Source organism: Carcharhinus amblyrhynchos, chromosome 7 (assembly GCF_965287045.1).
Source record: "Carcharhinus amblyrhynchos chromosome 7, sCarAmb.v2.hapA, whole genome shotgun sequence".
NCBI classification, from domain to species: Eukaryota; Metazoa; Chordata; class Chondrichthyes; order Carcharhiniformes; family Carcharhinidae; genus Carcharhinus; species Carcharhinus amblyrhynchos.
This window is the reverse complement of record NC_137330.1, coordinates 90,239,343-90,266,103: the sequence shown is the minus strand read 5'-3', so window position 1 is coordinate 90,266,103 and position 26,761 is coordinate 90,239,343. Positions and strand designations below refer to the sequence as shown.

Sequence of the window (26,761 nt, the reverse complement as noted above, 5' to 3'; positions counted from 1 at the left end):
TACATCAGTTGGCTTAACATTAATAAATTTTAGTACAGAATTAAAAGTCTCATCGAGCAGACACTCTTTTTAAGCCCAATGTTCCAGTAGGTAATAGCATTGTAGTGACAATACAAATGTCTTTTCAGAATCATAGATAGAAACATAGAATTCTACAATGCAAAAGGAGGTCATCCGGCCCATTGAATCTGCACAGACCACAATCCCACCCAGGCCCTATCCACATTATTGTACTTATTTATCCTGCTAATCCTCCTGACACTTGAAAGCAATTTAGCATGGCCAATCAACCTAACCCACACAGCTCTGGATTGTGGAAGAAAACTGGAGCACCTGGAGGAAACCCACGCAGACACAGGGAGAACGTTCAAACACCACACAGACAGTCACCCAAGCTGGGAATTGAACCCAGGTCCTGGCACTATGAGGCAGCAGTCCTAACTACTGTGCCACCGTACTGTCCATTCCTTCCCGTTAATGAACTGAACTCATGTCATAAATGCAATTTCCTAATTGTGCTGGTATGATCTTCTCTTTTCAACCATGATGGCCCAGTAATTTGAAAATGAAAGCAAAATACCGGATGGTACAGTGGTTAGCACTACTGCCTCACAGCGCCAGGAACTCAGATTTGATTCCCAGCTTGGGTGACTGCCTGTGTAGAGTTTGCATATTCTCCCAATGTCTGCCTGGGTTTCCACTGGGTGCTCCTCCCACAGTCCAAAGATGTTAAGTGGATTACCATGCTAAATTACCACTTAGTGCCAGGGGGATTAGCTAAGGTAAATGCCTGGCATTATGGAATAAAGCCTGGTTGGGATTATGGTCAGTGCAGACTTGATGGGCCGAATGGCCTCCTTCTGCTCTGTAGGATTCTATGATTCTAACCTGGAATCTGAAACAAAAACTGAAAATGCTGGAAAATCTCAGCAAGTCTGTGACGAGAGAATAGAGCCAACGTTTCAAATCTAGATTACCCTTCATCAAAGGGGGGAACTGTAATGGAACAAAGGGAATGTAAACGAGGATGAAGAAGGCTGAGAAGTGCTAAGAGTGTCCATTAAGTGATCAGAATGTGTGAATGGCAGAACAGAGGTACAGATGGTTGAGGCAATTGGCATGAAGGGATGACAGGGTGCACACGCAAGACAGAGTGGGAATGAAGACTGGAAAAATGGAAATGAGAAGGAAGGATGATAAAAGTGGATGAATGACATGAAAAGAAGAAACAGAATGAAACAAATGGCGATGGGGTGAAGGTGGAGGGGAGAGAGTTCATGCTCTGAAGTTGTTGAACTCAATGTTCAGTCTGGAAGGCTGTGAAGCGCCCAGATGAGCTGCTGTTCCTCCTGTTTGCACTGGGATTCACTAGAACATTGCCAAATACCAAGCATGGATATGTGGATAGGAGAGCAGAGTGGTATACTGAAGCAGCAAGTGACAGAAAGGTGTGGGTCTTGCAGTTAAATCAAAAAGTACTCAGCAAAGTGGCCACCCAGTCCACATTTGGTCTCCCCCCATCCCGGGCAACTGCCTTAACCATCTGTACCTCTGTTCTGCCATTCTCACATTCTGATCACTTAATGAACATTCTTAGCATCTCCCTCAACCGCCTTCATCTTCATTTACATTCCCTTTGTCCAATTACAAACACCCACCCCCACCTTTATAGTAGAAATCTTTTCTGATTTTCTTTGCTCTAGGTTTGATGAAGGGTCATCCAGACTCGAAGCATTGGCTCTATTCTTTCTCCACAGCTACTGTCAGACCTGCTAAGATTTTCCAGCATTTTACATTTTTGACTAAAAAATGAAGTTCATTTTGAGGTCGTCTCTACTTTGGTGCTAATAAGTCCAAAAAACCTGGACTCCTGAAGTATTAAGTTCTTGGCATTTTTAAGTGGTTTTCAGTATGAAACACAGCCCAAGTCATTCTTACTAAAAGGTTCAAAGCAGCATATATGAACTCTAGCATTCTTATCACATTTCTAAATTGTTCTACAAAGCAGCAGACAACAGGAACTAACAAGAAAAATAGTATATTTCTTCAACATCTCAGAAAGGACTTCACAGGTACTTAAATCCTGCATTCTTCCTCCAACACAATTCTGGATCATAGGACAATTTATCCCTGCCTTGCCTTTGAGAGCAGTCAGGGATTAAACCTGCAAGCTACCACTTCATAACACTACATCCAGGTTTATTAACAAGGAGTATAACTGGATCTGTATATATGCTTTTTTTCTGCATATTAAACAGGAAAAACATTACAGGTAAAATGAGCAGCACTTAGGCCTGGAATAATCACAGGAAGAACCTAAAAATGTGATCACTTTTAACCTGGGAAAAAAATGTTTTTCCCTTTTTGGAAGGCACAGAAACTCAGATGAAAGGACAATTGGTTTGAATAAATCAATATTCATCACATGGAAGAATTAAACTGAAAAAAAAATCTGTGTTTCTCTCTACTGGCAACATATGATTTGCCTAACATTCTCCATAGTCATTGCAAACATTAGTGCAGTGATTTTTGGAAAGGGTCAGGCTCAACAGCCATCCCATCTGTGCCACCTGCTGCTGTTCACATATTACATTCATTTCCAATAATACGCAAGCCAGTAGCTACAGCACGCTTCCACCCCACACAAATTGACAGTCGCATTGATCACGTTGACATTTCAATTTTGTCAGCTTTCCAGTTGAGCCTTAACTTCAGTTACACCACATATAATTGGCAAGTACTAAATTGCATGGTACTTTTCACTGTAGCTAAAGTTTTTTCTTCACTGCTGCACAAGAGTCAGAACACATTGGTTCAAGTGTGACAACTCAGAATTAAATTTTGTCCAGCTGTGTTTTCATTTCTTCTCATTTTCAGCCTTTGCCTTTCAAATGGTAAAAATCATTGATTGTAGACATATAGAAATTGTAGCAATAACTTGCATCTGATATAAACTATTTTAAGATTAAGCAACATTGCCTGGGTCTGGGTCAACTTAAAATATTTTAGGTATCAAACTTCAATGATGGCACTCCCGTCCCCAAGTCAAAAGGTTCTGGGCTTAAATCACATTACAGAGACTTGAGCACATAATGCAGGCCAACACTTCAGTTCAAAGCTATAGGAGAGCTACACTGTTGTTTTTGCTACCTTTTAGATGAAACATTAAACTGAGGTCCCATTTCCTCACTTCAGGTAGATCTACAAATGACACCATTTGAAGACAAGCAGGGGAATTCTCTCCATGCCCAGGTCAATATTTATCCCTCATCCAACTTGACTAAGAGAGTTCATCTGGTCAAGTATCCCATTGCTATTTGTGGGATCTTTCTTTGCACAAATTTCTTTATATTATAATAGTAACTGCACTTCACAAGTGCTTCATTAGCCGCAAGGCATTTTGGGGCGTCCTTTTATCATGCATGCCTTTTCTCCTTGCTTCATTTCCTTTAAAGTGATAATAAATGGCAATGAGAGAAATCAGCAGTAATGTGGCTGTTTAAAATAATCACTTAAAAAGGTAAAAAAAACTGTCTTACCCCATCCAATAGTGTATTAGTCAGATGAATACGAAGATCTTTCCGAAGAGGAAACTCCAGGTTTGCTACATGAAACACTGAATTGTCTCTGTCAAGCATGTACACTTCATTCTTACCATCAATAACCATCATATACCTGCAACAACAACCAGCACACATCAGTATTCTGAACGCTCAGAAGAATTTCTACTTCACAATGCCGTTACAAAACATAAAATTTTTCAAAAATGGGAAGTAAACTGGAAAAATTAATTCCTGTCACTAAGGCTGGTTGTAGCAGCTGTCTGCAGTATAAGATATTCATATATGAGAGGACAATGTTGTTTGTATCCAGGCCACATCAGTCACTTTGGTTGAGAAAGTTATCCAGTTATGTTTCGGAACAATTCAGAAAATCTGCTAGACTGGCACCAAATCTTTTTGAAAAAGAAAGCAAGAGAAGTAAATGGGTACAACAGACTCAACATTAATGGTGGCCTGTTTATCCAAAACAAATATAAGTTATATAGGTAACCACTCAAGTGGGTTATTTAAGCCTCAGTCTCTTGTCAAATCTCTCTCTGTTCCTGGACACATTAATGGTAATATCTATTTCTTTCAATGTCATTAAGTAGACCAGCTGCAATTCTACAAATCCTACATTTGGCTAGCTGTAAGAAGACAGAAGGTGGTGGTTGATGGGAAATGTTCATCCTGGAGTTCAGTTACTAGTTGTGTACCGCAAGGATCTGTTTTGGGGCCACTGCATTTTTATAAATGACCTGGATTAGGACGTAGAAGGATGGGTTAGCAAATTTGCAGATGATACTAAAGTCAGTGGAGTTGTGGACAGTACCGAAGGATGTTGCAGGTTACAAAGGGACACAGATAAGCTGCAGGGCTGGGCTGAGAGGTGGCAAATGGAATTTAGTGCGGCAAAGTGTGAAGTGATTCACTTTGGAAGAATAACAGGAATGCAGAGTACTGGGCTAATGGTAAGACACTTGGTAGTGTGGTTAAGCAGAGAGATTCAGCGTCCATGTGCATAGATCTCTGAAAACTGGCACCCAGGTTGATAGGGTTGTTAAGAAGGTGTATAGTGTCTTGGCTTTTATTGGTAGCGGGATTGAGTTTCGGAGCCATGAGGTCATGTCGCAGCTGTACAAAACTCTGGTGTGGTCGCACTTGGAGTATTGCGTTCAGTTCTGGTCGCCGCATTATAGGAAGGGTGTGGAAGCATTGGAAAGGGTGCAAAGGAGATTTACCAAGATGTTGCCTGGTATGGTGAGAAGGTCTTAAGAAGAAAGGCTGAGGGACTTGAGGCTGTTTTCATCAGAGAGAACAAGGTTAAGCGGTGACTTAATAGAGGCATACAAGATGATCAGAGGATTAGATAGGGTGAACAGTGTGAACCTTTTTCCTCGGATGGAAATGACTAGCACGAGGGGACATAGCTTTAAATTGAGGGGCGATTGATACAGGACAGGTATCAGAGGTAGGTTGTTTACTTAGAGAGTAGTAAGAGCGTGGAATGCCCTGCCTGCAACAGTAGTGGATTCGCCAACATTAAGGCATTTAAATGGTCACTGGATAAACATATGGATGATATTGGAATACTGTAGATTAGATGGGCCTTAGATTCGTTTCACAGGTCGGTGCAACATCAAGGGCCGAAGGGCCTGTACTGCGTTGTAATGTTCTACATTTTGCTCAAAATTCAAAATCCCTCCATTATAAGAACATACGAAATAGGAAAACATAAGAACATAAGAAATAGGAGCAGGAGTAGGCCATCCAGCCCTTCGAGCCTGCCCCGCCATTCAATAAGATCATGGCTGATCTGTCGCTGCTCAGTTCCACTTTCCTGCTTTCTCCCCATAACCCTTAATCCCCTCTCTTATCAAAAACCCATCAACCCACGTCTTAAAAATATTTAGCGAGGCAGCCTCCACCACTTCAAAGGGCAGAGAATTCCAGAGATTCACCACCCTTTGAGTGAAGAAGTTCCTCCTCAACTCCGTTCTAAACCGCCCCCCCTTTATCTTGAGGCTGAGCCCCCTAGTCCTACTGTCTTTTTTGAGCGGGAAGAGTCTCTCCACCTCTATCCTATCCATCCCATTCATCATCTTATACGTCTCAATGAGATCTCCCCTCATTCTTCTAAACTCTAACGAGTACAAGCCCAGTTTATTCAGCCTCTCCTCATAGCTCAACCCCCTCAACTCCGGTATCAGCCTAGTAAACCTCCTCTGCATTCCCTCCAAGGCTAAAATATCTTTGCGCAGGTGCGGCGCCCAAAACTGCACACAGTACTCCAGCTGCGGCCTCACCAATGCCCTATACAGCTGCAGCAAGACCTCCCTACTTTTATATTCAATCCCCCTCGCTATGAAGGCCAGCATCCCTGGTTCCTCAAGACTGTGCCACCATGTAATAAGATCAAATGAGAGGAAGCCTTAACTGCATTTTTTTTGCCTCTCCCCCATAACCACTGGCTTCATTGTAGATCAAAAATCTGTCTAATTACTGGAAAGACTACAGCAGAACAAGTGGACTTTTACACACCCTTTCACCATACCCTCACATGCCAGAAAATTCATGCAGGGTTTGATAGCACTGACTCCCATGTTTGCTCAGAAAAAAAAAGGGCCATTCCTCCAAGAGACAAAGCATAGTTCTTGCTGCGAGTAGCAAGAATCAGTTGAAAGCAAATTACAGGGTCAACGGCAGGGTTCGCGGAGGAACAGAGAGATCTTGGGGTTCATATCCACAGATCTCTGAAGGTTGCCACTCAAGTGGATAGAGCTGTAAAGAATGCTTATAGTGTGTTAGCATTTATTAACAAGGGGTTTGAGTTTAAGAGCTGTGGGGTTATGCTGCAACTATGTGGTGAGATCGCATTTGGAATATTGTGTGCAGTTCTGGTGACCTCACTATAAGGAGGATGTGGAAGCATTGGAGAGAGTGCAGAGGAGATTTACCAGGATGCTGTCTGGTTTGGAGGGTAGGTCTTACGAGGAAAGGCTGAGGGAGCTGGGGCTTTTCTCTTTAGAGCAGAGGGGGATGAGAAGCAACTTAAAGGAAGTTTATAAGCTGATGAGGGGGATAGGTAGAGGGGACATGCAGAGACTATTTCCTTGGGTGGATGTAGTTGTTACTAGGGGGCATAATTATAAGGTTCATGGTGGGGAGGTATAGGAGGGATGTCTGAGGTAGATTCTTTACTCAGAGAGTAGCTGGGGTGTGGAATGCACTGCCTGCTGTGATAGTGGAGTCGGATACTTTAGAAACTTTCAAGCAGTCATTGGATAGGCACATAGGGCACACCAGAATGATAGTGATTGGGATTGCTTGATCTTGGGTTCAGACATAGCTCGGCACAACTTCAAGGGCCAAAGGGCCTGTACTGTGCTGTACCGTTCTATGTTCTAACTACATCTACAGGATTCAGGGTTATTAGAAATGCAAGAAAGAATATTGTGAATAGAAGAGATATATGGACCAAAGATCTCTTCCTGGCTGAAACTTAACTGATATTTCGAATAAAGAACCTTTGGTGTGCACATAAATCACAATGATGTTTCCCTTTTTCCTCTACCTCAGGCTATAAAAATGCCACGCTGTATAAGCCATTGTCCTGGAAATCTATAAAGTAAAATTTCATGCTTAAACGTTACTAAAGGTTCGTTATGTGTGCAAAGCACCGCTTGTTATTGTTGCCAGATGGCACAATCTAAAGCTGCCTGCCACCATGCATTCCACAGTTCAGCCTGCTCCATAGCCCTGGATAAAAAATAATTTATGTAGGGGAGAGGTAGCAGAGATTGAGCCAGTGAAAATTCATAGTTTATACAGCTTTAATCCTGCACAGAAAATGATTTGGCCTAAATGTGGTAAACAGCCATCTGTCCTTTACCAACATAGTTGCTAAAATGTCAAGCTGGAATTGAGATTATAATATTATTCATAAAATCAATGCCCACTCCTTCCAACAATACTCTGATACCTCGGCTGCTTCCACCCTTGTCCATCAAGCCAAACATCCCACTGCTCTGGTGCAGAACTTGTGTCTCTTCCTAACTTCTCTCGTCACTCCAACCACGTCCTTTCCAAACTCATTTCATCCAGAATTTTCACCTCCAAGTGCTTCACATCTATAAAAAAGTCCTTTCCTCTCGAGTACATTGTCATCTCTAAATTCCTTGCTCATCTTTGGTGTAATTCTATCTCCATTTCTCCAAGCAGGTCTCTGTTTCTGTCTCAGCATCAAAATAGCCCTAACCAAAATTATAAACATTCGCTGTGTGTGTTATTTATCATCTTTTTCTTTGTTTTTGTGCACGCTTTGTTCATCAAAGCATCCTCCTCTAACATCTCTCTTCTATGGTCCAGCTCAGTGGATTTGCCCTCAATTGTTTCCACTTTTGCCTATTCAATTACCGCCAAAGCTATGGTTTCTTTCCCCACCCATACATCATTATCCCCACATTCCAGTTTCATACCCCCAGCACAATAATTTTCTTGTCCTTTCAACCCTACCCCACAGCCCAAACACATTCTTGCTCGATTTTGGCTCTTTGTGTATGCCTACTTCTCTTGATCCTAATCAGTGATATGAGTGCCACACGGTTCAAATCCTATTGTGCCAGTTATTTGCCTGTGTTTTGAATTTTCAGGAGGAATAGACATCATAATCAGTGTCATTTGTAAAATGGGCGTTTGAATATATAGAAGATTGAATACATTAAAGTTATTCCATTATTCAGATTACATTCTTATCAAATAGCATACAGTTCTTCAGTTCCATTTTGAAATAACTGATGAGTCATAAAATCATTTGACACTGACACTGAAAAACTGCCAAATGAAGATCAAATTCAGTCAACTCAGGCTTTATTACATTTTGCACCCAATAAAGTGAATCAGTCTCTACTGTTGCTTTTTTTTTAAATTTGAAGTGCTGCAATTTAAATATGAACGTGATTCATACACTGAGCAGTTGTACTGACAGTATAATACAGAAGTTTGTTGTATCAAGAGAGATTGAATAGTTTAGGCCTATGGTCTCTGGAATTTAGATGAGGGGAGATCAAATGAGGTATAAAAAAACTGATAAAAGTAAATGGATAAAGTAGACACAGAATGGATGCTTCCACTGGTGGGGCATTCTAGGACGAGAGATCACAGTCTTAGGCTAAGGGGTAGCAAATTTAAAGCAGAATTGAAGAGAAACTACTTTTCCCAAAGGGTTATGAATCTGTGGAATTCACTACTTCAAAGTGTGGTGGATGCTGGGACAGTGAATAAATTTAAGGAGGAATGAGATAGATTTTTAATTGGTAATGGATTGAAGGGTTATGGAAAGAAGGCAGGAAAATAGGGATGAGGAGCATATTAGCCATTATCAAATGGCAGAGCAGCCTTTATGGGCCGAAACACCTAATTCTGCTCCTATATCTTATGAACTTATACTAAGGCTACAGGGTTCAATGTGGCCCACTACCAGCAGCCCCATGGGCAACTAAGTAGTTGTTCCACTTTTCAAGAACAGAAAAAAAAAGACTGTAATATTTCTTGAAAGTAAGAGTGACATTTATACAATATTCACATTGCAAATAACATGCACAAATATCTACTAGAAACATCTAAAGAAAATCTCAAACATTATCACAATGCCCATTAATGAGGAAGACACTAAACCACTTCCAAGTTCAGTTTTTTCTTTAAACAGAAACAGCACTTTTTATTTGGCCAACTTTTTCAGAAATATCAACTGAGTATCACTTAGCCACTTTTGAATTTCTAAATTTAATATTTTGTCTCTATGCAACAAGTGTATCAAAGTGTAGAAGTCACCAACAAATCACTAGGCTTTATAATTCACTTAAGAACCTAAAGATGGGCTCTTGAGTTACTCAATACAACATTTGTATAACTATTAACGTGACAAATATTTTAACTGATAAAGATCCAAAGAGAAGTAAGATGAGGAAGTTAGTGTCCAGTGTGAGCAATGAGTAAATAACTAATTCCTGTAAAGAGACAAACAGGAATTATTTAACAGACTACTATAACTGTATCCAAATCCAAGTGAAAAGAAATGCATTACATATCACCACAGACAGGAGGGGAGTTTAATTTCAAACAGCCCTGTTTTCTCCTATTCCATTCATAAACAGGTGTTTTTGAGATCCCCCTTTATAAGTGGTGGTATATTTTCCCAACCCCTCAGTTTTGGAATGATACACTCCTTTATTAATACTCCCACAGCAAACTCAAGATAGGATAAAATCAGAGGGTTAATCAGAAGCACAGAAAAAGCAGGAAGATGTCCCTTCCACCACCACCACCACCATTTTTGCACTAATACAATATATTAGGGATAAAGAAAAAAGACATGGATGGGCAAAGACCACAGACAAAGTAAGAATTGTTTCACACAAGTCCAGAATTAGAAGTTCAGCAGCGTATTCCTTCAGAGAGGTTGAAGCTGATGTAAGTTAATCCACTTAGGACTGACTTCCACAATGGGAGAAGTACATACAGGTGAATTAAACACTGATAAAGAATTTCATTCATTCTAGTAAGAAAGCGTAGATGACAGCCAAGCAACTTAAATCTGAACAGAACTCTGGTTCTGTCACTGTTTTGTTGATAGAAGATGGCAAGTTGACTCTTTTAGCTTCACAAGGGAACATTATGGATTCGAGGAGCTTGCAGGGTGAGGGAGAGTGGGGTGGCAGGGTACATTGTCCATGTGACATAACTCTCAGTTCTGCCCTTTTGTTTGGGCAAAGGATGCGTATTTCTGGTCTGGATTCTTGAGATGGTTAATGCTTCATCCATTAATAAGTTCACCAAAGGTTTCAGCGTCCTTTTACCTTTACAGATGGATTGTCTCTGTTGGCCAACTCCTGCCCTAGAAATATAAAATGCCTTTGAGCATTTCCTTCAAATTTGGTTTCTGCAGTCACAGGGAGCATTAGAGCATCTTTGGAGATAATGAGGTTGCTGTGATTTTCTGACTGCCAGAAATTCCTTGTGTAAGTTATAGTTAGTTTTAGCTTCAGTGTATAGCCTTTGTCTATTATACTTATTGAAAATAATTTTATAAAGCAGCCAGGATGATACTGAATACATTTTTTTCTTTCTTGTGTCCTTGGCATACAATATAAATATGTGAGACAACTGTTCTTATTTTGCAATTTTTTACAATTCTCCCTTGAAGTAGGTTTCCTGACTTTGGACACAATCATGTTGTCAACAAAGGCATCAGCGCTCATAATTTTCCAGAAATACCTTGACATTACCACTTTTTAAATATTATCAAAAGCTTGCTGACAACAAGAAACTCCAGAAATTAATCATTGTTATTTTGTACGCAGAGAAATTACTGCTTAAAAGAGTGGTGGTCTAGGAAAACAGCACTGAATTTTTGATTTGCTAACTAATGAGATAAACTTGAAACATCTGAGGATTAGTAACGATTAACGATCTAGGTGTCACACTCATGCAGTGCCTCAGTATACCAACACCCAGCACCATGCAGTTTCGCACACAGCAAGTTCCTTAGCTCATCTGTGTCATTGGCAGGGATGGTGAATGGAGGAGGGAAAGGGCATACAGATGAGTCAATAACAGGCATTAGTTAAAAATCCCTTCAGCTGGGATATAAGAACAAGAAACAGGAGAAGCAGTAGACCATATGGCCCGCCGAGCCTGCTCCACCATTTAATGCGATTAGGGCTGATCTACATTCTATGACGTTAGTCTCCCTTTAAGAAAGTTTTTTTTAAAACATGACTTCAGCAGCTCACAGCTTCATTGATGTCATTGTTGGCGGGCTGACTGTGATGAGCTCTTTTATTGCTTCTTAAATTGGTTTGTTTATGTTTACTCTGGGATTAGTTTTACAATCCTGCATTGCTGGAGAAAGGGTCATATGTTTTTGGACAGTATTTTCTTTCCAGCAAATCTAAGGTTTCAGTTTTGAGGCTGCAGTTTAGTTTTTAGTTTTAATAGGGGCATCAAGCAAGGAAGGAGCTGAAGTCTCTGTCTCCCTCTTCTATGTGAAAATTCTGCTGGTTATCTCAAGGCAACATTTTGTCTTTTTCATAGCGAGGGGGATTGAATATAAAAGTAGGGAGGTCTTGCTGCAGCTGCATAGGGCATTGGTGAGGCCGCAGCTGGAGTACTGTGTGCAGTTTTGGTCGCCACACTTACGCGAGGATATTTTGGCCTTGGAAGGAGTGCAGAGGAGGTTTACTAGGCTGATACCGGAGTTGAGGGGGTTGAGCTATGAGGAGAGGCTGAATAAACTAGGCTTGTACTCGTTAGAGTTTAGAAGAATGAGGGGAGATCTCATTGAGACGTATAAGATGATGAATGGGATGGATAGGATGGAGGTGGAGAGGCTCTTCCCGCTCAGAAAGGACAGGAGGACTAGGGGGCACAGCCTCAAGATAAAGGGGGGGCGGTTTAGAACAGAGTTGAGGAGGAGCTTCTTCACTCAAAGGGTGGTGAATCTCTGGAATTCTCTGCCCATTGAGGTGGTGGAGGCTGCCTCGCTAAATATTTTTAAGACGCGGGTTGATGGGTTTTTGATAAGCGAGGGGATTAAGGGTTATGGAGAGAGGGCGGGAATGTGGAACTGAGACACGACAGATCAGCCATGATCTTATTGAATGGCGGGGCAGGCTCGAAGGGCTGGATGGTACTCCTGCTCCTATTTCTTATGTTCTTATGTTCTTCTGGAGGAAGGAAAGTGCAGACTTCAAAATGACTCAGTTCCCATCAACTGAGATATTAATCTAAGCTGTGTTAAGCCTGCGAAAAGAGTTTTGTCCAGGAAAGATTTTGGTTTATTGGAAAAGCTTTAACATTCAATTGAAGGTTAATACATTACTATGGTTGCTTTCTTTGTTTTTTTGTTTGTAATTGATATAAGGTATTGGTAATTTTCTTTCTATACACGTTAACTATATTCTTAAATTAACTTTGTTTGCTAAAAGCTCTTTAGCTGGTTGTTGAATCATACCTGAAATGAAACACATCATGCTCATCCTAGCCAAACTCAAGACACAAAACTTATGGTTCAGGCAGTCTCCATAAAGTACTTTGGAGTTTCTGACCTGAACTATAACAATTCTGCCCACTTAAGGTTGTTAAGAAGGCATACAGTGTCTTGGCGTTTATTGGTAGGGGGATTGAATTTAGGAGTCGTAGCGTTTTGTTGCAACTGTACACAACTCTGGTGCGGCCGCACTTGGAGTACTGTGTGCAGTTCTGGTCCCCACATTACAGGAAGGGTGTGGAGGCTTTGGAGAGGGTGCAGAGGAGGTTTACCAGGATGTTGCCTGGTATGGAGGGGAGATCCTATGAGGAGAGGCTGAGGGATTTGGGGTTGTTTTCGCTGGAAAGAAGGCGGCTAAGAGGGGATCTTATTGAAACATATAAGATGATTAGAGGTTTAGATAGGGTGGATAGTGATAGCCATTTTCCTCTGATGGAAAAATCTAGCACGAGGGGGCATGGCTTTAAACTAAGGGGGGGTAGATGTCAGGGGTAGGTTCTTTACCCAGAGGGTGGTGAGGGATTGGAATGCCCTGCCTGCTGCAGTTGTAAATGCGCCTAGTTTGGGGGCGTTTAAGAGGTCTGTGGACAGGTTTATGGACGAAAAGGGATTGGTTTAGGTTAGTGGGTCATTGTTGTTGTTTTTTTTTTTAAACTGGTCGGCGCAACATCGTGGGCCAAAGGGCCTGTTCTGCGCTGTAATGTTCTATGTTCCCATATCTGACTCCCTGAAACATCAAAAATCAGTCTAGCCCAGCCTCACATATACTCAACAACTGATCACTCACACCTTTCTGGGTAATGTAATTCCAACTATTTACCATGCTTTGAATAAAGAAATTTCTCCTCATCATCTATCCAATCAAGCCCATTCAAAATTTTGTATATTTCAATAAGATCACTTCTCATGCTTCTGAACTCCAGAAAATGTAAGCCTGGTTTACTCAACCTTTCATCATAGGGACCAAATTAGTGAACTTTGCCAAACGTGCAGACAAAATTGCTCATGGTATTCCAGATGACGGCTCACCAAAACCCTGCACAACTGTCACAAGACTTTATTATTCCTATACTCCAAACCCTTGTAATAAAAGCCAACACACCATTTGCCTTCCTAATTGCTTGCTACACCTGCATGCTAACTTCCTATGTGTACAGGCAAACCCAAGGCACTTTGAATATACAGGGCTACAGATCAAGTGCTGGAAAACGGACGAACAGATAGGTGCATGAAACATATACAAGTTTCACAGCTTTAAAAAAAAATTCTGCTTTCTATTCTTACGACCAAACTGAAGAGCTTCACACTTCCCTACATTATATTCCATCTGCCATCTTGTTGCCTGCTCACGTAACCTAGACATACCTTTTTGCCACCTGTGTCCTCCCACCTTTCATAGTTTTGTTTCATCAGCAAACTTAGATACACTACTCTGTCTCTTCATTTAAATTATTATTGTAAATTCCTGCACTGATCCTTGCAACACTCCACTATTCACTGCCAATTTGAAAAAGCCAAGCTGATTGTCCCAGTCTATATGAAGATTAAACTATTGTTTTTTCTTTGCTACAAGCTCCAATAACACTTTTTAATGCTCTGTCCAATGGTACATGTACTTTTCAGGGGCCTATAATGTATCGCACCAATATGGCTGAAAAAAGACATTCGTCAAATCTTTTTGTCTTGCGCTCATCTGGGCAATCGCAAGAATACCAAAGTCAGGGGGAACAACAACTTCATACTGCATGAGATAAAAGTGCAAATTGGTTGGCAAATAAACTTTGATTAATAAAGATGTTGCCAGGGTGAATGCACCAATTAACTGACTGACAGTTAACTACCAAGCATCGTTTGAAAATTTAAACCAGGCAGCTTGGAGTCTGATTGGTCAAGACATTGCCCTGAGGAATGAGCCAGCAGATAGCTATCATTTATTCTGTTCAGCTGAAACAGGCACAATCTGAGTACATGTTCCTTCTGTTTGCAAAGAACATTTATTAATGTATGTAGCTTCCAAGTGCAATTGTACCACACTGTGAGCCTGACTGACAATCTTAAATTGATTGTCAGTGTAATTCTTAGCATGCTGAGAATTATTTATCAAATGTTGTCCAGAGAAACACATTAAATGTCGGACACTGCGTTTTCAGTTCGGAAACATAGGCTAGTTGGGTATAGTCCGTACCTTGCACATTGCAAGTAGCAAAAGGGACATGCTGTTGGATATGATCCGTCAGTCTTTGGAATAGCACAAAATTGTTCCAGGGACAGTATAAAGTTGTTGTTTCCTCTAACACTGGTATTCTTGCAATTGTTGTGATGGGTGCAAGACAAAAAGCTTCAACAAAATATCAATATCCAAGTTCTGTACTACCAAACAACTAAACCACCAGTACTTTGAGTCTTGCTGTTTCTAATTTCCACCCAACATCATGATCTTCAGAGACCAAATCTTTTCTCACTAATGTCCTTATGTCATCTCTCACCATCAGATCTCCCCTCCTGTTTCACTATTCTGTTTCTTTCCAAAATATTGTGCAGCCTGGAATATTTAGTTTCCAACCCTGATCATCTTGTAACCATGCCTCTGTAATGGCAGTTCGACCTAAATCATTTACTTCTATTTGTCATACTAGTTCACCTATCTCAGTGCAGATACATTGTGAATTTAGTTAAAGAACAAATTTCATTATTTTATATCTATCCCCTGCAATGACTTTTTATTAAACTGGCTACGTCTGCCTCTCCTACTCTGCTCGCTTTTACCATATCACTATATTACTCTAATGTCTCGATCTCTCTTCGGATTTCTCAATTCCATTCTCACCTTAACCCACATCCCATACACACCCTCTCCCACTCTCTATTAGTTTAAAGCCCTATTACAACCTACATTACACAATTGCCTAGAATTCTGGTCCCAGCCCAGTTCAAGTGGAGTCCAACCCAGAATAGCTCACTCTTCCCTGAATACAGATACCAGCACCCCATAAATTGAAACCACTTTTCCTCACACCACTTTTTGAGTAAAACATGCATCTAACTCTCTAATCTGTTTAACCCTATGCAAATTGGTAGGTGGCTCAGGTAGCAATCCAGAAATTATTACCTTCGACATTCTACATTTAATTTGAATCCATAAATTCTTTTAGCAGAACATCATTCCTGGTTCTACTGATGTAGTTGGTTCTCACATGGACCAAAGCAACTGGATCCTCCCCATCTAAGTTCCTCTCCACTCACAAGGTGACATCGTTAATCCTGCACCAGGCAGGCAACACAACCTTTGGTGTTCTCATTATAGCTGAAGAAACGGTATCTATCCACGGATTATACTGTTTTCTATCACTACAACATTCCTTTTTGCTCCTCCGACTTGAACAGCATCCTTCACCATGGTGCTATGGCCAATTTACTTATCCATCTTGCAGGTGGCAAGGTGACACAATGGTTAGCACTGCTGCCTCACAGCACAAGGGACCCAGGTTCAATTCCTGACTTGGTTTTACATCTGTGCGGAGTCTGCACGTTCTCCCCGTTTCTGAGGGATTTCCTCCGGGTACTCCTATTTCCTCTCAGTCCGAAAGACGTGCTGGTTTGGTGCATTGGTTGTGCTAAATTCTCCCTCAGTTTGCCCAGACAGGTGCCGCAGGGTGGCAACAAGAGGATTTTCCACTGTAACTTCATTGCAGTGTTAATGTAAGCCTACTTCTGACACTACTAAAAATAAATAAATAGACAGTGCTTTTCTTCATGCAAGTGGCAATCATCTCATACCTTTTGAACAAAGTCAGGGACTGATGAAGGAGCCTCAGTCCTGCCTGACTCTAAGTCATACTCTACTGTTCCTGACCATTGGCCAGTTCTAACCAAAGGGTTGTGGATTGCCTCCTGCAAAAAAGTATCCAGGTAACTCTCTCCCTTCTTGGTGCGCCACATTGTTTGCAATTCAAACTCCAGCTCAACACTGAGTCAAAGTTTCATAAGCTCTGGACACCTACCACAGATACACTTGTACAAGATTGCAGTACGTACAACAGATTTCCCACATGCAGTCATGGCATACTGCCAGCTCTTATTTATTTAGTCAATTGGTTAATAATCTACACAGCTGATGTAATAGAAAGTGGCACTCCCCCAGCTTAGAGAAAAAGGAAGAAAACTCACCAATAATAGGAGGCCAAAAAAAAAATCATATTAAAAGGAGCATCTCTTCAATAGGCAAATCGAATAGAATACTTGGGTGCTTTGTCTTTGACCGGTACAGATGTGATTGGCCAAAAGTCCTTTTTCTGTGCTGTAGACCTCTATGATTGTTTCTCCCGTGCATCCACATGAACCTAACTGACAACTACACATACTGTCTCTGTCCCACTACAGCACAATCTCTGCTCCGGGAATCCCCTTACTCCATCAAATAGCATTTGAGAAGGAATAGAAGCACTTTGGGGCACAAAAATTATTAAAAAGTGGGGAGGGCAAGGTAAAAATATGATGAACACGTTTAGCAAATAAGCAAAATCAGTGTTTTAAAATTTATTCATTCAGGAGATGTGGACGTCACTGGCTAAGCCAACATTTATTGCCCATCCCCAATTGCCTTTGAGAAGGTGGCAGCAAGCCACCTGCTTGAACTGTTGCAGTCCATGTGGTTTAGGAAGGATTTAGTTCCAGGATTTTGACCTAGGAACAGAAAAGGAACAGCGATATACTTCCAAGTCGTGCAATTCAAATAATACTTAGACCAAAGAAAGTCAAGGCTTTATTTCACAAAAATCACAGATAAATCAACAATCTAAATTGTTTCTTTAGAAAATCAAAGTCTCGGAATATGATAGTTAAGGAGGCATGTGAGGTTTCTTACTGTGCCTACCCCAGTCCAATGCTGGCATCTCCACATCTCAGAATTATAGCATCCAACTACATCAATAGTTTGAGAAGAATACTCCGGATTTTAAAATGCTCTTTCTGCAATCTACCCTTGCCCTGCAGTTATGCTTTAATTTGAAAGGGTTTTTTGGATTAAATCTTTTGATTTATCAGCTTACGTAACTCAATCTTTCACATTCATCTAATTTCAATGCAAAACAGCTTGACTTTTCACCTAACAGAGTCTAACTTAGTGAATGGAACAAACTGCTGTACTGAAGATGTGGCCTGACCAGGGCAGTATACATACTGCAGCATTAAAATTTCAAATTTTACAAATTTGAAATACAGTTCAGCATTCTGTTTGCTTTGTTGATTACTGCCCTCCAATGACTGCAAATGGTTAGTCTTGACATCCAGATTTCTTTCTGCCACCTGCTCCCAACAAGTTCAATAACAATCATCGCATATTACGCCCTCCATTTTTCTTCCAATCCTCTCAGTCCCAGGAATCATTGCAGCAGTTCCTCACAGAAGTATCCCTGTCCCAACCATCTTCAACTGCTTCATTAATAAGCTTTCCTCCATGATTAAGTTAGAAATGGGGGATGTTAGACTCGGTTCTAATTCCTCAGGAAATACTCAGATACCTCTGTACAATACTCAGACTTGGGGATTTAAGTGGCATGAGACATTCATGTCACACAAGTGCCAAGTAACAACCATCTCCAACCAGTGACAGTATTACTTCCCAATGACATTCAATGGCATTGACATTGCAGAGTTCCCCAACAACATCCTGAGGATAAGCACCGACTAGAAACTTAACTGGGCCAGCCACATGAACATGTGACCACTGGAGCTGCAAAATTCTTCCCAAGTCTCGTCTCCCCAGACCCTGTGCATTTTGTGCAAAGCACAAGTTAGAAGCATGCTGGAATACTCTCAACTTGCCTAGACAGGAACATTTTGCCTATCCCTAGTTGCCCTTGCAGAGCAGTCAGGAGTCAATCACATCGCTGAGACTCTGGAGTCACACGTAGGCCACACCAGGTAAGGGCAGCAGATTTCCTTGCCTAAAGGACATTAGTGAACCAGATGGGTTTTTCCGACAATCAGCAATGGTTTCATGGTCATCAGTAGATTCTTAATTCTGATACCTTTCATTGAATTCAAATTCCATCATCTGCCATGGCGGGATTCAAACCCAGGTCCCCAGAACATTAGCTGAGCTTCTGGATTAACAGTCTGGTAATGATACCACTAGGCTATTGCCTCCTCCAAAGTTCAAGAAAGCTCACCAGTACTTTCTGAAGTGCAATTATGGACAGGCAAGTAAAAATGCAGGGCCAGCCAACAAAGCCCACATTGTATTTCAGAATAAAATCAATTTTCTTGATTTTGCATCCATGTACATTTTAATATTCAATTGCAGTTAGCTACAATCCCATAAATTCAAGAATTTTCATCAAAATGTAGCATTAGCTTGTAAGCCAGGCAACAAAATTCTTGAGTGTCTTTTCAATATTGTGAAGAATGGTGATGTGATTAGTGTAATTAACGAGTTCATTACACAGAATCTGTGTGTTATTAAATTGCACCTATTCTCCACATTTACAGGCCGCATCAGCTGTACAGCAGACATGATGGGTCACTCATCAAAATTCCTTTGTGTAGATTCAAAGCCTGAAAACCTTCTCTACAGGAACAAAGAATATTTGCTGGCCTGGCAAGCTTTTCAATAGCAGGATTATAATTTTCCAGTTTAAAATCTACTACTAATTCAGTCATTTTTGCACCAACATATTGATATTACCAACTGAATTAACAAATTTAAGAAGAACGATAAGGTGAAAATGAGAGCATTTATAAATTACACAAATTAAACAACATTGAACTAAATGCAGGTCAGTGCTTTAATATAAATTGTAATTGGGAATATAACATTATTTCTTCATATTTGATTTTGGAAAACTAAACATTATAAACTGATAAGATGAAGATAGTTGCAAACTTAATGAACTGTTCACTCTCAAACTGATAATGTCATCAACACTCAACATTAAACAAAGTGATTCCAAAAACTTAAACGAAATAGACAGAAAGAAAAGACGTTCAGCAGATAAGATCATTTGTCAGTTACAGAACTGCACACTGTTAGTATAGTTGTGCGAGTAATTAACAATCTTGAAATTCAAATTAAACATGGGCTGTGCAAAACATAACAAAACTATTGTGCAAACGCCATAGTCAGACAGAGCCACCTTGTGTCTGAAAGGAATCCTTTCAGGGTTGGATCATTTTTCTGAATAGCTGTCAACCATTCATCCGCACTAATGCTTCCCTGTTTCAGTAAATGTGCTTTCTGAGCTTATGCGCACGGCTTCTTTGTATATATGTCCAGCAAAGTCCAGACTGCTCATTCACGAAGACAGCTCATCACCATCTTCTCAACAGCAATGAGAAATGGGCAATAAATGCTGGGCTAGTCAGTGACGCCCACATCCCCCTTTAAGAAAGGGGTACAAAGTGTGTCATTTGCATTTGTATTTACAAAGCAAGAAGATGCTGACAAAGTCTTAATGAAACAATAGGTAAAAGAATCATAGAATCCCTACAGTGCAGAAGGAAGCCATCCATCCCATCAAGCTTGCACAGGCAACAATCTCACCTAGGCCTCATTCCTGTAACCCCCTGTATTTACCCTGCTAGACACTAAGGGACAATTTAGCATGGTCAATCAACCTAACCCACACATCTTTGGAGTGTGGGAGCAAACCCATGCTGACACAGGGAGAACGTGTAAACTCCACACAGATAGTGAGCCAGGACAGTAGAAGCATTGCTAAAAATTGATGCAGAGGAGGTAATAGAAAGGCTGATAGTACTTAAAGTTCTCAAGTCAAAGAAAGAACAAAAAACAAACAACAAAGGAAATGATGGCACAAGAACAGGCCCTTCAGCCTTCCAAGCCTGCACCAACCATGCTGCCTGACTGAACCCTTCTGGGGACCATATCCCTCTATTCCCATCCTATTCCTGTATTTGTCAAGACGCCCCTTTTAAGTCACCATCGTATCTGCTTCCACTACCTCCCCCAGCACCAAGTTTCAGGCACCCACCAACCTCTGTGTAAAAAACTTGTCTCATACATCTCCTTTAAACCTTGCCCCTTGCACCATAAACCTATGCCCCCTAGTAATTGACTCTTCCACCCTGGGAAAAAGCTTCTGACTATCCACTCTGTCCATGCCTCTCATAATCTTGTAGACTTCTGTCAGGGTGGCCCTCAATCTCCATCATTCCAGTGAGAACAAACTAAGTTTCTCCAACCTCTCATAGCTAATGCCCTCCATGCCAGGCAACATTCTGGCAAATCTTTTCTGTCCAAAGCCTCCACATCCTTCTGGTAGTGTGGCGGCCAGAATTGAACACTATATTCCAAGTGCGACCTAACTAAGTTCTATAAAGCTACAACATGACTTGCGAATTTTTAAACTCAGTGCCCCAGCCGATGAAGGCAAGCATGCCGTATGCCTTCTCGACTACCTTCTCCACCTGCGTTGCCACTTTCAGTGGCCTGTGTACCTTTACAGCCAGATCCCTCTTAAGGATACTCTTAAGGGTTCTGCCATTTACTGTATATTTTCTCTCTGCATTAGACCTTCCAAAATGCATTACCTCACATTTGTCTGGTAATCCGGTACCCAGTCATCAGGACCGGGTGGGATATAACCAAGGATGCGAAAAATGTGAAATGAGGAATCCATATGGCTTCTCAAGCTTGCTCTGCCATTCAATATGATAACAGCTGACTGTCAACCTCAATTTCACTCTTCCATCCACTAATTTCCTTTGATTCTGAGAGGATGATGTTTCTCATCTCACTTCTAAATGATCAACCCTCACCCTGAGACTGTGGCCTTCTGTCTTAGGTTCCACAGCCAAGGGAAACAACCTCTCAATGTCTACCCTGTTAAGTCCCTTTAGAACCTTGCATGTTTCAATCAGATCACCTCATTATTCTAAACTCCAGAGCAGATAGACCTAATTTACACAGTTTCTCTTCATAGAACCAATCTTGTGCTGTCAGAAGGGTGAAAATTGAGTAGGCATGAACCATATTCTTCCAATCAGCTTTCAACACAAACATGATGCCAGGGGTATGGGTGACACTGCGGCACAATGATTGGCACTGCTGCCTCATAGCACCAGGGACCCAGATTCGATTCCTGGTTTGAATAACTGTTTGTGTGGAGTCTGCACATTCTCTCCATGTGAGTGGGTTTCCTTCAGGTGCTCCAGTTTCCTCCCACAGTCCAAAAGACATACTAATTAGATGCATTGGTCGTGTTAAATTCCCCCTCAGTGTACCCAAATAGGGACCAGATGTCACAACTCTGGGATTTTCACAGTAACTTTATTGCAGTGTTAATGTAAGCCTGCTTATGACACAAATAAGTGAACTAAACTAAATTGCAAAGCGTTACACTCTCATTCAAAAAAAAAGTGCAGAGATAAGCCCAAAAATTCTAGGGCTGTTTAACCTCATTATTTTTAAAAACAATAATCCACGTCAAAATTAACAGTAATTTTGACAACTGCAGATTTATTAAAGTTAAAGTTTATTTATTAGTGAGTCAGCAGTGCTAACCACTGTGCCGTCCATAAGGAAAATCAGTATGGATTTATTAAACACGAATAATATTTAACTAACCTTGAGTTTTTTGATGAGGTAACAGAGGGATGAACGCAGATGAAAGGATGTACAATGACTTCCAAAAGGTATTCAATAAAAGTGTTATGTAACCCTATCTGCGTCCCTTAATTCTTGTACAATCAGCTAATGGGAACTTCTTTTCTTTCACTAATTTATCTTATACACCTCTATTACATCTCCACTCAATCTTCTTTTTTCCCAATAGAACAACCCCAGCTTCTCAAACCTAACCTTGTAGCTAAAAGCTGTCATACTTGGAGCCATTCTGGTAAATCTGAAGTGTGAATACATTGGTAAGAAGGCTGAGGAGAGACAATATAAAATAAGTGCACAATTCTAATGAGGGTACAAGAACACAGAGGCATCAAATCTCTGAAGGTGGCAGAGCAGGTTAAGAAAGCAGTTAAAAGGGCATTTGGGATCCTTAGATTTTACAAATAGCAAAATAGATTATAAAAGCAAGGAAATAATTACATTGGATAAGCACCCTGATAATCTAGCATTAGCATCTAGCTCAAGATGGGTGGCAGTGAGTCATCAGTCTACATGTGAAAATGAACAGTATGCCTTTAGATATGTCGCCAAGGAGCAGATAGAAAGTGGGGGGACACCTGTTATATATTAATGAGATCAAATCACTTGTATAGCAAGATAAAAGAGTGAAAAGGTTGCCACATGGTAGGTTGCTTAACCAGTTTCTAGTCAAGCATTATTAGATCGGTTAGGTGGATTGGCCATGCTAAATTGCCCTTTTGTATCCAAAGATGTGTAGGTTAAGTGGATTAGCCATGGTAAATACAAACAGTTACATGGATAGGGCGAGATGTGTTAAAAGAATTAGTGCAGATTTGATGAACCTCATGGCTTCGCTCTGCACTGTGGGAACTCTATGGTTCTAGATGTTACTTGCTTACAGTTCAGGGTGGGAGTGGAAGAGAGAAATCTGAACTCAATTCTGAAGTTATCTTTGATTCAGGATTTCAGAACCTTGGGTGTTTGATGTAAGCCCATCTGATACAGACTCCGCTAGTTGCTCTTTGGACCTACAATTTGATTTGTGTCTCTCCTCCAAATTACCAAGTTGTACCGCATAAGAAATGGAACCTGTCTTAACTAAAATGGTTGCAGGTACCCATTTCTCACTTGTAGAGTAGTTGCTCACTAAAACTCTCTCAATTAAAACTCCTCTGTTTTAATGTTCACGGCAGTAACTTTCACTTGTTATCACTCTACAATTGCAGAAGTATCAGGTGGTATGAGTAAATCAAATTTGGTTCTTGGCTTCCTTTTCAAAAACAACATTGCTAGTAAACTTTGGGTAGCCGCATGAGCAGTGTTCTGACAGGACATGAGAAAATGGTTTACTCTCCTGGATAACAAACCTTTGACTTGATGTTTTAATTGCATGCTTCAGTGACTGTACAAGCTCTTTGCCAATCCATCAGTGGATGGATGATATGGGACAGTCCTTATGTGCTGTATGCCATTGGTTTTAAGCTAATCTACAAATTACTTAGATGTGAACTGTGTTCTGTTATCAGTGACTTGTTGTTCAGGCTTTCCAAATCTTGTGAATAACTCACTTAGCGTCTCTATCGTTTTTTCTGTTGTGGTACATTTCCTCATTATGATATCAGACATCATGCATTCTGTATGCATGTCAACTCTGACGAGAACAACAAGAAGTCTCACAACACCAGGTTAAAGCCCAACAGGTTTATTTGGTAGCACAAGCTTTTGGAGTCAACTCTGACAAGAAGCATGTATCTTTGTGTGTTCTCTGCCATAGTTGTTTTGGTCATTCCCACAGATGAAATAGTTGTAGAGGTGGAGCATTTTGTATTCTAGCACAGGACTTGGCACTGCCTCACTTTTTCTTCCATTTGTGAGTCAGGTACCAGCCACCAGAAATAGCTTAATGCAAGCTTTTTCATTCTTACCACCGCTGGATAATCTTTGTGCAGTTGATCCAGGATTCGGCTTTGCAAACATGAATGAAAGATCACTTTGATTCTCCACAACATACCATTTTAGATAGTTAATTCAAATTCTCGCATGATATAATCCTGAATTCAGGATTCTTCCTTTGTTTGTCCAGTATGTTCCTCTTAAGACCATGTCCACAACTATCTCAATCACCAGATCGTTCCTTGTGTACTTTTGCATCTGGGACGATGTTATTGGCACACTCTCTACCATGGAAAAGTGTAATATGCTAATACGGCTATCCTGTGATTTGGTTTTGTTTTGAATTGGCAATCTCAAGGTATCAGCATTGACATGTTGCTCTGATCTCCTATATCGAAATAGTGATTATGCGCTGATGGTAGTAAAAATCATCTGTAAACGGCTTGCAGCTAATGATGGAATTCCCCTGTCTGGGCCAAAAAGTATTGTCAATGTCCTGTGGTTGGTCATCAAAGTGAAACGTCTCCCGTACTGGTCAAATTGTTTGATTCCAAAAATAATGCCCAGGGCTCCTTCTCAAGTACAATTCTGTTCAAGATATGAATTCCATTGGTCATTCTTTCCCAATTGGCCTGATATGCAAGACTTCACACATCATCCACCCACAGAATGACGTGTCGCATGCTAGCTGAATTTTCAACTTTGGTTAAAGTGGATCAATGCTTCAGAGATTTCTTTAGAATGGGTTTCAACTCCTTTGTACGTATTTCACACAATTTCATCCAATTCCGTTGTTGGTTAGCATACACTGTAAGGTATGAAGTGGTTCAAGTAGTGTTGCGTTGCGTGGTGTGGGATTAAAGTTCCATAATTTACTAGTCCTAAGTAAGGATCACAATTATAACACATTCTATGGTTTTGGTGCCTTTAGATAGCTGCCATTTTCTTTGGTTCTTTGGTTATTAACTGATTAACAACTTCAAAAATTCACATTTTACTTACTTCTCAAGAATATCGTGTTTTTTTAAGTTTGAAATTTATTTGTGATACAAGTAGGCTTACCTTAACACTACAATGAAGTCACTGTGAAAATCCCCTAGTCGCCACAACTCCAGCGCCTGTTCAGGTACACTGAGGGAGAATTTAGCATGGCCAATGAACCTAACCAGCATGCCTTTCAGACTGTGGGAGGAATCTAGGGCACCCAGAGGAAACCCATGCAGACAAGGGGAGAACATGCAGACTCCGCCCAGTGACCCAAGCCAGGAATCGAACCCGGGTCCCTAGGACTGTGGGGCAGCAGTGCTAACCACTGTACCACCATGCCACCCATAAGGAAAATCAGCATGAATTGATTGAACTCAAAAAGTGTTTACCTAAATATCGAGTTCTTGATGAGATAACAATGAAGGATGAATGCGGATGATAGGGAGAACATAAGAAATAGGGGCTGAAGGAGACCATCTAGCCCCTCGAGCCTGCCCCACCATTCAATAAGATCATGGCTGATTTGAAGTGGATCAGTTCCAGTTTCCCACTGTCTCCCCCAACCCTTAATTCCCTTGTCTATCAGAAATCTATCAACCCGTGACTTAAATATATTCAACGAGGTACCCTCTACCACTTCAATGCGCAGAGAATTCCAGAGATTCACCACCCTTTGAGTGAAGAAGTTCCTCCTCAACTCCGTTCTAAACTGCACCCCCCCTGTTATTTTGAGGCCGTGCCCTCTAGTTCTGTTTTCCTTTCTAAGTGGAAAGAATCTCTATACCTCTGCCCTATCTCGCCCCTTCATTATCTTGTCAGTCTCTATAAGATCCCCCCTCAGCCTTCTAAACTCCAACAAGTACAGACCCAGTCTATTCAATCCCTCCTCATAAGCTAACCCCGTCATCTCTGGTATCAGCCTGGTGAACCTGCTCTGTACTCCCTCCAAGGCCAATATATCCTTTCGCAAATAAGGAGACCAAAACTGCACACAGTACTCCAGTTGCAGCCTCACCAGTACCCTGTACAGTTGCAGCAAGACCTCCCTGCTTTTATATTCTATCCCCCTCGCTATAAAGGCCAACATTCCATTCGCCTTCTTGATCACCTGCTGCACCTGTACACAGTTTTTGCGATTCGTGCACAAGGACCCCCAGGTCCTTCTGCACCGTAGCATGCTGCAGCTTTTCATCCTTTAAATAATAATCCCTCCTACTATTATTTCTACCAAAGTGGATAACCTCACATTTGCTAATGTTATACTCCATCTGCCAGGTCCTCACCCACTCACTGAGCCTATCCAGATCTCTCTGCAGACTCTCTGCGCCCTCCACGCAATTCGCTTTTCCACTCAACTTCGTGTCATCAGCAAATTTCATTACCCTACACTCAGCCCCCTCCTCCAGATCGTCTATGTAAATGGTAAACAGTTGAGGCCCAGCACCGATCCCTGCAGCACTCCACTAGTCACCAACTGCCAACCAGAAAAGCATCCATTGATTCCAACTCTCTGCTTCCTGTTAGATAACCAATCCTCAATCCATGCTAACACTTTACCCCCAACTCCATGTACCCTAACCTTCTGCAACAACCTTTTGTGAGGCACCTCATCGAACACCTTCTGGAAATCTAAAAACACCACATCCACCGGTTCCCCTCTGTCTACCGCACTAGTCACATCTTCAT

At 41.1% G+C, this 26,761-nt stretch overlaps 2 protein-coding genes across 2 annotated transcripts in view; one reads left to right on the top strand and one right to left on the bottom strand.

Moving 5' to 3' along the window:
- The window catches only part of pnrc1 (proline-rich nuclear receptor coactivator 1), a 206,983-nt gene that overhangs the window by 26,883 nt on the left and 153,339 nt on the right, over positions 1 to 26,761 (top strand). The window lies entirely within an intron of this gene.
- The window catches only part of rngtt (RNA guanylyltransferase and 5'-phosphatase), a 372,001-nt gene that overhangs the window by 259,682 nt on the left and 85,558 nt on the right, over positions 1 to 26,761 (bottom strand). The window contains exon 9 of the mRNA XM_080192775.1: positions 3,540 to 3,675. Within this exon, the coding sequence (XP_080048901.1) occupies positions 3,540 to 3,675 (136 nt within the window). The remainder of the gene's footprint in view (positions 1 to 3,539; positions 3,676 to 26,761) is intronic.